The following is a 12,265-nucleotide window of genomic DNA, read 5'->3' on the forward strand; positions in this document are numbered from 1 at the left end:
GCCGAAGCCCAGCTTGGGCAAGCAGATGGGGGGAGCCTGAGCTTGTCTTTCTCTGCTGCACCTTGGGAAACCAGAGGCGAGGGTGGCTCTTTACTGAGGAGGCAGGCCTCAGCTTTTTATAATGGGGGAGGGGGGAGAGGAGAGGATAGAGGGGGAGAGGGGTGGAGGGAGGAGGGAGAGGGGAAGGGGAAGGTCCTGGAGGCATTAAAGACTTTTGAAACAATAATAAACGGTAACATTCACTGCAGGGTTCAGGCTCTGGGTTAAGCAGTCTATAATTCATTCATACAGCACCTGCTATCGGCACCCCCATTTTATAGGTGGGGAAACCGAGGCTTAGAGAAGTTGAGTAACTTGCTCAAGGTTATATAGCTAGTAAATGTTGGCCCTGGGACCCAGACCTGGAGGGGAGCCCATATCTCCAAGAATCCAGATCCCTGTCTCTTTTTGTGAGTGGAGGCAAGAGCAAAGGCTGGTGCTCTGTGGGGGCCCCTGAGTGGCCTCTCTGCTTTCCTCTATTGAGGAAACCAACATCCCTTCTGCTTCTGGCCTGTCTGCTCCCTGCTTCCCCTATGGTCATTGGTACCTCAGAGCCCACAGCTCAGACTGGGGTTGGGATGTATGTATGTTTGGGGCAGGGAGAGTAGAGGGGAAGCGAGCTTCTTTCCTGCCGTGCCTGGGATCTGGGGGCCCAAAGTGAAAAATGGACTGTTCCTCTCTCCTCCCCGCCCTTTCTCCTTGCCCAGGGTTTGACATGACACCCAACTATGTGGACGCCAGCCCCACTGGGATTGTGGTGTCCCCGTGGTGCAGCTGCCGTGGGAGTGGCAACATGGAGGAGGAGTGTGAGAAGTTCCTCAGGGACTTCACTGAGAACCCGTGCCTCCGTAAGTCCTGGAGGGCTCTCCTGTCCCCGAGCCAGCCATGCCCCTCTGTCCCCATAGCCATGCCCCTGGAATGACCAGCAATATGTTTGTGTGTGTGTGTGTATGTATATATAGTTTGTAGGAAAATTCCATTATCTTTCCATTCCATTTTCCCATGAACTTTTAAAGCCCCCTCATATAGCTCTGTGTGTGTGTGTGTGTGTATCTTCTCTACTATGTGTGTTCCCTCCAGGGAGCTTGCTTTTTGTGCTTTTAGAGGGTCACACCAGAACTCTCATGACCTCCAGAGGCCCTTGCCCCTATGACAAGTCTTCGGTCTCTGGCTGAAGGTCTCTGGTCTGTTACACCGAGACCTTTACGGAATCTATAGCCCTTTGGATTTGGTGATGTTCTGTTCAAGTCATCAAACTCCTAATGCAAAGTTGAGAGAGAGAGAGAGAGAGAGAGAGAGATTAGCCACAGTCAAGCTCTATGCCTGATCTTTCCATCTTTCTACTCACTGCTCCTCTACCCATCTGAAGACTTTCCTTTTTTCCTCCTGCCCATTCGTCCACCCCTCCCTTCTCGGTGGGACTGAGGATTTAGAGAAACAGCCTCTATCCCTTCCCAGAGGCTGGCCAGCAGTCACGGTGTGGGGCAAGCAATGCTAGAGGTCTGCACTGTGGGCCTAGGCCACCACGGTGGGGCTGAGCCCCTAGCCTGGAGGATGGGACCCCTGTACGTTTCTCACCGATGGAGCACTGGCCATTGATGCGTCGAGGAGGCAGGAAGGGCACTCCAGTCCACCATGGGCAGAATCCAGGGCTCCACAGAAAACCACGGTGGGTTGAGGGGACTGAAAACCATCTCGCCTGATGATAGCATTGACGGGCTGAGAAAGGCGAGGCTGCCTGCTTCCATAAACATGGGTTTCCAGCCTTGGAACCCCTAAGGAGCAGTCCCCCCTCTGTTCTGCAGGGTGGCTGTGGGTAGGAATCACCTTGGCAATGGTGGGCTTTTTGGACCAGCGTTGAAGAGGGTTAGGGTGAAAGAGGTACAGGGGCAGTCCTTACGGTGGGCCGTACAGACTGGAAGGAGTCTGGATGTTATTGTTCAGCAGGTGGTGGTGGTAGAAGTATAGGTCTCATTGAAATAATTTAAGGGGGTGGTGGTGAGATACGATCTCTACTTCAAGAGGCTCACCCTGGTGGTAGTGCGGAGTGGGAAGGGGTTGGGATATGGGTCTGGCACGTGACTCACAGAGAGTCTAGTCAGAGGCGGTTGTAGCTGTTTTTATTCGTTTTTGTTAGTTTTTCCTGGCAAGGACAGTGGAGATTGTGAGCCAGAGCTAGCGAGGATGAAGAAAAGAGACAGATACCTCTATAGCCACCTATTGGCCACAGATGGATGGTTGGAGAGGTGTCACGGGTGACCCACAGGTTTCTGACTTGGGAGACTTGGGTGGATAGAGATTCGCCCATCAAGACTGGGGATAAAGTGGGGAGGCCCTGTTGGGAATGGCAGGGAGAGATGTGGAATTGAATTTTAAACACCGTCGAGTTGGAGGTGTGGGGGGTACAAGGAGGTGGTGATTTCTGTAGGCACTTGGTCCTGGGGTTGAATCCTGAGGAGAGTTTAGTTCAAGCAGTGAGCTGAGTTAGTCCTCAGTGAAGTAGTGCTAACTGGGGGCACGAGGGTGGGTGAGAGCCCCCAGGGAAGGGCATGAAGGGATGCCCTTCCCTGTTGGAATGCTAGCAGAGGACAGGCCACACCGGAAGTGGGAAAGGAGCCCAGATGATCCACACCTGGGTTGTGGGCGTGGGGAAGGTCCTGAGGGAGGAGTGACCTGCGACCCTAGATGTCACCAACCTTGGCATGACTTGCTCTTTCCTTCTGGCCTTCCCATTCTGCCCAGTTTCCTCTTTTCCACATTCCTTACTACATCCATTGCTTTCCAGTCTGGCATTTCTGTCATGTTCAACCTTCCTTTTGTTATATCCTTCTCCAGATGTGAGACCCTGTGGGGCCCAGGGGAGTTGTGGTGGAGGGGCCCTTGATTTCTCAAGATCTCTTTGCTTTCTTCCCTCAACCCCCAACAGGGAATGCCATCCAGGCCTTTGGCAACGGCACAGATGTGAACCTGTCCCCGAAGAACCCCTCATTCCAGGCCACCCAGACCCCTCAGGTGGAGAAGATTCCTTCTTTGCCAGATGACCTCAGTGATAGCACCAACCTGGGGACCAGTGTCATCACTACCTGCACATCTGTCCAGGTGGGGACAGGACCGTGGATCTGCAGCAAGGGAGATGGGAGTAGGGCCTGGCGGCGAGCCTGGAGGAGTGGAAAACTATTAACCTGGAGGCCAAGGAGCAAGTAGGGACCTGAAAGCCTCGGGAGACATGTGTGTGTGTGTGTGTGTGTGTGTGTGTGTGTAAAGGTTTCATATATTTATGCATTTAGGCTTACATCTTAGAAGTGTTAAATGCCTATCACAGTATTCTGCTAGACACCAGAGACATGTAACGGTTAGCATGTCTTAGCCATTGGCTAATTACCAAGTAGTATGCTAAGCAGACTCACCGCCTGTGCAGCGAGGGGTTGCTCTTCTTGCTTTACACACAAGGAACTGATGTAGAGAGGTGAGGTGACATACCCAAGGTCACACAACTGCTTGTTGATGGACTCAGATTTGAAGTTACATGTGGCTTCACAACCTTGAATGTTTCACTTTGTACATTCATCTTTCTGTCCATGCATCCATATGGCCATCCATCCATCCACCTGTCTGTCCACCTGCCCACCCAATCATCCACCCGTCTGTCCATCCTTCCATCCATCCATGCACCTGTCCTTCCTTCCTTCCTTCCTTCCTTCCTTCCTTCCTTCCTTCCTTCCTTCCTTCCTTCCTTCCTTCCTTCCTTCCACATCCACCCATCCATCCAACATGTATTGTATGCCCTATTGTAGATGGTAGAGATCCATTGGCGAATGAGGAAGCCGGGTCTTGGGTTTTGTGTCCTTATGGTCCTGTGGAGGGTTAGCAATGAAACGAGCAGCAGCCCCGTGGTCTGTGGTCAGTCCTGTGGGAGGAGACAGAGCTGACACTTCATCACAGAGTTCCCCAGTTGCTGAGAAGCCCAGCATTGTATCCCACCAATTGCTACAGTTGATGCTTAAGAGATTAGTTCTAGGCAGACACTTCCTCCCATCACATAAACATAGAAGCACTCATACATACACTCATACCTCACAATACAAGGGCTTTAAAAGAAAGCCTAATTCATAATCTCAGGGAGGGCAGAGAAGGGAGGGGACAGTAAGTTGTTGGGTGGAGGCGGGGAGAGGAACGGTGCAGCTGGAGCTGGCACTTGAATTGCTCAAGAGAGATTGGTGTAGTCTGAAGGCCATAGGTGCAGGGAGGGAGCAAGGCCAGAATGTGTGCCAGACAGTGAAGAGAGTGGCCTGAGTGGGCAGTAGCTTCCTGGCATCACAGATAGGTATTGGCAGTGCCAGGAGGAGGGCTTCAGCAGGGCGGGGCCTCTCAGAGACATCCAACCCCTCCTAAAAACCCCGTGTACTATAGATGCAGGTGCTGGTGCCCGCCCTGGTCAGGATGCCTTCTCCCTTCCTCATGTCCTCTCCCTGGAGGGGTCCCGGCTCTGTCATAGCTGACCTCCCAGTGCTTTCATGTAGGGATGAGCGTACAGCCTTCCCATGTCCTGCTACCCTCAATTAGATCAGCCCCTCCTGGTTTGGGATGAGATGCCAGCGTCACTCTCGGACAGCTTCTAATTACACAGGCATGCTTGAGTAGCTGCCAGCATGGGGTAAGGGTCCTGCCCCACTGACAATCACCAGCTCAATTTCATGCTTGAGTGGTGGGCAGCTCTGCTGGTCAGGGCTGTGCCACCTGTCCAGTGACCACATCGGTGACTCAGAATGTCCCTCTGGACCTCAGCAGCTTCCCTCCTGCCACCTTTCCTCCTGCAGCCCTTCTGGGTGGGCTCATCTGGGGAGATGCTGACTCTGCCTTCCCCCAGGCCCTCTCTCACTGTGATTCACCTCTGGCACAGACAAGTTCACAGCCGTGGCTTTGTGTCTGCCCTCTCCACCAACCCCCTCCGCTCTCTGATGGCTCTGCAGACACCCCTTTCCCCTGCCTCCTCCCCGCAGCACTTTGCTGCGCTGTGTTTCTGGATCCTTTTGAGCCCCCTCCTGGTTTTCTGCAGACTCATTGTCTGGGGACGTGTCTTAATTTTGGTTTGATTCCAGGGGAGATAATGGACGATCTGTGTGTGAGATAATGCATGTGAAAGTGCTTTGTAAACTGACAACCACTACACAAATGTTAGGTTTCTTTCAAACCCTGGAGGTTGAGAAGGCTGCTGGCAGATAGCTTCCACAGGCTTGGCCACTCCAGGCTTCTCTAAGTCGCTCTCTGGGCTGGTCGGCCAGGGACCACCATCCCAGGAAGAGAGGAAGAGAAACAGGCTTTCAAAAGAGGCTCCTTCCCTCTCCCCCGCCCCCTGCTCCTGTCCCCCCACCCCCCAGGTTCCTTTCGCACAGAGATGGAAGGGGTGGAGCATGGCTGTGCTTTCCTGGCAGCCTGTCTTTGTCATGAGCACCTGCTTAGTGCCAGATACAGGGAATTTGGAGGAAGGAACCCAAGGGCCCTGCCCTCAGCTCACCCGAAGGGGTAGGGGGTACTCTGTCCCCTTCCTCTTTAGCTCTGCTAGCTTGGAATGTCCCAGATTGAATGGGTCTCTGCTGTCTGTTGTGGGAATTATGGGAGCCTATGGAATTGACAGCTACAGAAGAGTCCCAAGGGAATTGCGGCCTCTATGGGAGAGAGGCTGGTCCCCTGGGTACCCCCTGGGGGGGGGGAGAGAGAGAGAGAGAGAGAGAGAGAGAGAGAGAGAGAGAGAGAGAGAGAGAGAGAGAGAGAGAAAGAGAATGTTATTTTACTTAGGTCTGTCCTCCCCTGGTGCCCCTGCTTATACTGCTTGGATCCTGGGGGAAGCTTTGGGGACCCCATTCACTGACCAAGAGATGCTGCCACGGTGGCACCATGCCCTGCTCCCCAGACTATCTCAGAATGGTAGCTGGTGTCTAGGGATCCTCCCCCTACCTGGGACCTGAGGCCCAGCTAGGACAGGCAATTGTTCACGTCCACCGAGCCAGTCAGGGGCTGGGCAGTGTCAGAAACTTAGGCCTCCTAACCCCCAGGACCTTCTCTTCTGGGTGGATTGAAAAGACAGGCTTGTGGAGGGGCAGGGCCTGGGCAGAGGCATGGGGTTGTAGGGGCACCACAGAGGAACCAGGAGCAGGGGAGGCCTTGGCAAGGTGCTGGGCCTGGGCCTGCATGGTGGGCTGGGCAGGCATCTCAGAGGGCGTGCATCTGCCCTCACAGGTCCGCTCCTGCTTGCCCTGCTTCCTGTGGGTATGGCCAGGCCTGCCAAGCTCTTTGGAGCTTAGAGGAGTCCTGTGGGCCCTCTGGCCCTGCCAATAGGCTGTTTTGCATCTCCTCAACTATCCCTCCTTCCTCTGGTCCCTGGAGCTGGGGAACCTGTAAGAGGTCATCAGCCTTGAACATGTGGCTGAGATCTTTTGTTTCCGAGGCCACGAGGCCGTCCTATTGTAGGGTCCAGGAAAAGGGTTGGTCGGATGATGGTTTCTCTCATGGAAATGCCTCTTCATCCTCTCCCTCCTGCACCCTGGCCGTGCCACCCTTCTGCCTGGCGTCTCTTATTAAAAAGTGTCATCCGACTTTGGGGGTGATATCCCCAGATTCTCCTGGTCAAAGCTTCCTCCCGTCTCTGGGGACCACTTCGCCTCATTCAAGCCTTTGCCTTGTGAGCTGTGCTCTCCTGTGTGAGGCGAGCATCACTCAGGGACGGGGGACCCTGTGTAATGACCCAAGTGCTCAGCCCCTGCACTGGCTGTGAGTGGACTTCCCTTCTCCTCCTGCTTGGCTCTGTCCACTGTGCTGTCTCATTTAATGTTCACAGCAGGTCTTTGGGGCCAGTTTGTCCATCCAGGGGTCGAGAGGAGAAGACGGGCTCAAATAGACGAAGTGTCTTGAGCGTCACTTGCGTCCCTGGGGGCAGGACAGCAGGGCTCCTCTAGATGAAGAGTTCCCTCCCATGGCGTTCTCGCAAAAGCAGCAGAATCTTTTCAAAACACAGGGTCATGCAGGCTCCAATATGTAAAAGAAAAATGGAGCTGCTTTGGTTGAAATGGGGGTGTGGGCCCTGAGTCCAAACCCTGGCTACCTGTATCGGCGATTGTTGATACCACTGCCACCAGTTGCCCCCCAGTCAACTCCCAAGCTTACAGTGACCTCGTGCATGTCAAGAACATAAGATTTTCAGTGGGAAAAGAACATAAGATTTTCTACATTTGGGAAGTAGACCATCAAACCTTTCTTCTGAGGTTCCTTAGGGTGGGCTTGAACTGTCAACCTTTCAGTTACAGCCGAGTTTATAAATGTTGTCACCTCCCAGGGGTGCCCAGTTTCTCTATAAAGCTCCATATTTAGCGAACGCTGTGGTGAGATGGGGATGCAGGGAGACCTCAAGAGGGAGAGGCGGCAAACCTGCCACACCTGAAACAATTATAGCAAGAGATGGTGCTGGGGGTGCATAGGGCTGGGGTGCATGAGACAGACCCACATGGACCACAGGATGGCACTCACCTTGCAGGAGCTGTGAGCAGGACCGGGAGGTGAGACTTCGGGATCAGGTGAAGGGGAGAGGGTAGGTCTGTCAACTTGAAATGAGGACGATCATACGACCTCTGAGAAGGGCCTGGGCTTAGTCCCACAGAGCTCTGCTCAGAACCAAGCTCGGTCCAGGGCTGGAAGCCAGTCCTGAGCCCTTAGGGCCTGCAGCACATGCCTGTCTGCAGAGAGGACGAGGCCTGTGGGTGGGTTGGGCCTGATCTTGGCTCTGGGCGAAGCTGAGGCCATGGGCTGGAGAGGAGCTTCAGGGTTCCAGTCCTGAGGTGTCATCCCTGTCGTGCTTATCGACACCATGAGGGGTGGCTCTGCTCTTGGCAGGGGGCTCCATGTGACAGCTGGGGCCATGTTTACTTGTCCAGATGCCCCAGATTGTAGACTGCCTCCCATGTCCAAAGGATTATTGATATTTCCAGCCAAACAGTGACTTAGACATGATTTCTTGGGCTTCCCGCTTATGCCGGGTAGCCAGAGCTTCCCTTGACGCCAGGATAGAAACACTGCATCCCCAGCTAGTTTGGGCAGATCACTGTGTTTATGAGGACAGCAGAGGACTGTTCTCCGTGCACACCATCCAGTGGGCCGCCATCCGGTGATGATTCCAGGGTAGAGAATGGATGCACCAAACTAGCCTTCCTTTCTCATTCTGCACCTGGTCTGCCCAGCTCCTAGGTACCGCACAGCTGTTTAGGATAGGGGTGGCCAGCACCTGGCACCGTTGCCAGATGTCTGCCTAACAAGTACCCAGGGCAGACATCATGATTCAATCACAGTTCTCTTTCCCAGTGAGTCCAGATGAGAGTTCATAACCTTTCTGTAGATAACCCTCCGGCAGCCACGACAGCTGCACTGGAGCGGGCTCTCTGATGTCATTGCTGAGCCGTGGCAATCATTCACTCGTGCATGCATGCCCCTTGCAACACACTGCCCAAGTTGCCATTGTCAGCTGGACACCGCCCAGCGCAAGTAAAAAGGCATGGTCTCTACCTGTTAGGGGCTCTAGGTGAGGTCGACACACCCGCGAGTTACTACAGAACGTTACACGATGGAGGGCAGAGTCCTGAATGGTGTGCTCCAGGAGCCCGGGGCAGACAGAACCTTGTTGCCGAGGGTGTCAGAAAAGGGCAGGGGCCCACGGGGCTGCCTGGGAACGGAACCAGCCCTGCCCACTTTGGACCTTGTGCTTACAGATGCTAGCAGTAGATGTCAGGGCCACAGAATGTTTTGCTCTCATGCAAGTCAATGGACAGAACCTGGCCAGTGACTTTGCCCCAGGCCCCTGTCCTGACGAGTGCCTTCTCTCCCACAGGAGCAGGGCTCGAAGGCCAATAACTCCAAAGAGTTAAGTATGTGCTTCACAGAGGTGAGTGAGGGGCAGAGTGGTGGAACAGAGGGAGGGGTGCAGAAGCCCAGGTCCAAGCACATACTTTCCCGGGTAAATCCCCAAGTCTCCTTGCAGGTCTGGTCCTATCTAGCTGAGCTTCTGGCCTGCCAGGGTCTGGGCGGGACTCAGTCTGCTGGGAGGGCTTGCAGGGTAGGGAGGCTGAAGCCGGTCCTTGGATGTTTCCCTGGGAGAGACGAGAGGCTGCTCTGACCAAAAGTCTGCCTATGACTTCCTTAGTCTGCAAGACAAATGCACATGGCATCTACTATGTGCTGGTTCCTATGGTCCTTAAGAGCACGTAGACCTGGAAGTCGAGGCTCATCTTTAAGGGTCCCAGTGGAGCAGCACGGATAGGGCATAAAGCCTTAGGTGGTAAGATGAGAAGATAAAGCCGGGTCCAATTCTACACAAGCAGGAGTGAGAGGTCCAGAGGTCCCAGGAAGGCTGGGAACTGGGGAACCCGTCCTCTCTCCTCGCTCCTCTCTGCCCGTGATCCATCTCTTCATTCTCTGGGACTCCAATTCTCCCCCTTCCTTGGCGCAGTCACCCCGGTGCTGAGATGAGTACCCATTTTTCTGAGGGTTGCCGCCTCACCTCCTAAAGCTTCGAGGCTTAGAGCCAGGAGGGCTGGGGGTGGAAGGTGGGGTAGACCCTATAGTTCCAGCTTCCACCCTCCCAGCAGCCACCCTGGAAGCCTGGTGTTGCATTCAGAGGGTAAAAGAGAATCCCTCTGGGTCTAAAGGGAGGGGAGAAGTCCCAGCGCTGTGATCCCCGAGGCTTGTTCTTTTTCTAGTCCCGGCCCTGCTGAGTTTGTTTCATTTTGTTGTTTTCTGTTTCCATCTCCCCCACGCCTGCGGCTCCAGCTCACGACAAACATCATCCCAGGGAGCAACAAGGTGATCAGACCTAACTCAGGCCTCAACAGAGCCAGACCGACGGCTGCCATGACCTTGCTGTCCTTGCTGATGCTAGCACTGGCCTTGTAGGCCCTGGGAACTGCACTGGAAGATTTCTGGAAGCTTCACAAATAAGAGACACCCGCCTGACAAAATGGAAACATACACAGATGTGCACACACACACACACACACACACACACTCACACACACACTCACAGACACACATGTACGCATACACCTTGCAAAAAAAAAAGATTTTTTTCTCCACCTTGTCTTTGAACTTGCCTCCTCCCAGGTTTCTTCTCTGGAGAAGTTTTTCTAAACCAAACAGACAGGCAGGCGGGCAGCCTGAGAGCGGGGGTCCCTAAGCCCCCCAGGCAAGGCAAACCCAGAGCCTCGGAGGGCGAGAAGGTCCAGCCAGGCCCTTCCTTTCTCCCCATGATTCCTCACGGGACCCTTCTGAAGCAAGAGCTCATGATGTGACCCAGAGGCCGAATGGACCACGGCTGTGCCGGACTCAGGCTGGGGGCAGGACAGCTGCAGCTGCTTCCCGTGCTTGGCCCGCTCTGCGGAGCTGCCAGGGTGGGCAGAGGGGAGTAGGCAGCAGAGCCAGGAGGCTGGCCCCTGGGGGTTCCAAGTGGCCTCTGCGGCACCTCCTCTCTGCAAGGAGGGAGTTGGGTCCACCCTCCTCTCCTCGCTCCCGGGACAAGGCAGTGCAGGTTCTCTGTGGACCCCTGTGGGTGCCTGTGGGGGGATGTGGCCACGGGCTCCCCACCCCCGAACATCATGTAGGGGAGGCAGCCCCACCACAGCTCAGCTTGGGAGCTCGGCCCCACTGGGAGGGCCCCATGGCGGGAGGTAGCCAAACGTGGGCACCTGCTCAAGGGCGCCTCTCCCCTTCTTGGTGGCAAGCATTTGGACATAAAGAGACATGATGGGCATTTTTGGCTTTTGTGGTTGTGAATGGGTCCATTTGGAAGGTCGACTTCAGGGAGAAGGGCCACTGAAAGGGGCAGAGACCACCTGGATGCTGGTCTCCGGTGTGCGCACCTGCACCCTCCCCTTCTCCTCCTGCCTCCTCTTGTTCACGTTCTCGTCCTTCATTTCCAGGACATATGTCAACTGGATGTACATAGCAAGGCTCCTTTCTCAACATATATGTATATACACATCCATATACATATATTGTGTGCTTTTCCCGTTCTTCCTTTTTTTAGGAAACACAACTATCGAACTACTACCCTCCCCCTCCCCCCCACAGATGAGCGAAAATGTATTATTGTAAAGTTTATTTTTTTTAATAATGTTGTCTATAATGGGGAACAAAGAACAAAAGGAACTGACTCCCTGTGTCCCCCCTTCAGTGGGGGCGGCTGGGCTGTGGGAGGGGCTCACTGATCAGTATTCTCGCTTAACAAAGGCTCCAATAAACGTACAAGGAAGCTCTTTGCTTTCGGCCTCGTTCCAGGTTGTCCTTCTTCCCCAAATTCGTCCTTGACTTGCCGCCACCTCCTGGCCACTTACTGGGGCCCCCGGCATGCCTGGGGAAGTGCGTGCATCTGCTTGTGCATGCGAGTGAGCACGTGTATCCATCTGCGTGTCCGTGGGTGTGGGCAGGTGAGGCCTCCTTTAGGGGATTGTTTCCAAGTGGTGGGTGTGAGGTTTCTAGCTGAGCTAAGCCCTCTGGCCCATTCACTCGTTCCTCCTCCCCTCCCCATCTCCCTTGCCCAATGGGTACAAATGCCCTTTGACCCTAGATTGGAGGAGACTACATGTAGAAGTCAGGATGGAGGAGGGGAGGGCAATGTGGGGACACATTTCTGGGATGCCAGTTAGGGGTGGAGCTTAAGGGCCTTAGGCAGGGTGGAGGAGCATCGCTCACCCTGTGTCTCAAGTGTCTCCTTGTGAAGGGAGGGACTTGGTCTCTTGGGCCCAAGGGAAAGAACAAAGGTAGGAGTTCTGGGGTCAGGCCTCTCCGGAGCCAAGATTTTTCTCCCCACTCCTTCCTCCCCTCTTCCTCCTCCTACCCCCCACTGACCCTGGCAGCTGGAATCTCCCTGGAGAGGACAGGAGCTTGTCTGTCGCCTCAGCAGGCCTGTGGGCACGGGCGTGTGCAGACTTGCCAGTGTTTCTGGGCGAGCAGGAGCATCTGCAGACAGGGAGGAGGGAGAGCAGAGGCTGGAAGGCAGGGCACTTCCTCACCGTCAGCATGGCTCTCCACAGCTGCCCCGTAGTCCCACTGTGTCATGGTCCCACTGTGTCGTGGTCCCGTGGGGCATTGAGATGTTATTTTCCAGCCTTCCCATCCTTGCTCCTCACAAGTGACCGCACCCAGGCTGGGAAGAGGGGCTCGCCGTGGTGCTGGCTGTGGGGCACAGGGC

The 12,265-nt window shown here is 54.7% G+C and overlaps 1 protein-coding gene across 2 annotated transcripts in view; it reads left to right on the forward strand.

Annotated features, from left to right (window-relative positions):
* GFRA2 (GDNF family receptor alpha 2) overlaps positions 1 to 11,311 on the forward strand; it is a 113,978-nt gene extending 102,667 nt beyond the window's left edge. The window contains exons 6-9 of one of the 2 annotated variants that reach the window (XM_075556559.1): positions 747 to 887; positions 2,966 to 3,138; positions 8,912 to 8,965; positions 9,850 to 11,311. In XM_075556559.1, coding sequence (XP_075412674.1) covers positions 747 to 887; positions 2,966 to 3,138; positions 8,912 to 8,965; positions 9,850 to 9,972 — 491 coding nt within the window. In that variant the 3' untranslated portion in view covers positions 9,973 to 11,311. Of the gene's footprint in view, positions 1 to 746; positions 888 to 2,965; positions 3,139 to 8,911 lie in introns of both variants that reach the window. The other variant, XM_075556558.1, reaches the window with a different exon arrangement.
* Positions 11,312 to 12,265: the final 954 nt, after the last annotated feature.

Source organism: Tenrec ecaudatus, chromosome 8, assembly GCF_050624435.1.
Source record: "Tenrec ecaudatus isolate mTenEca1 chromosome 8, mTenEca1.hap1, whole genome shotgun sequence".
Classification (NCBI taxonomy): Eukaryota; Metazoa; Chordata; class Mammalia; order Afrosoricida; family Tenrecidae; genus Tenrec; species Tenrec ecaudatus.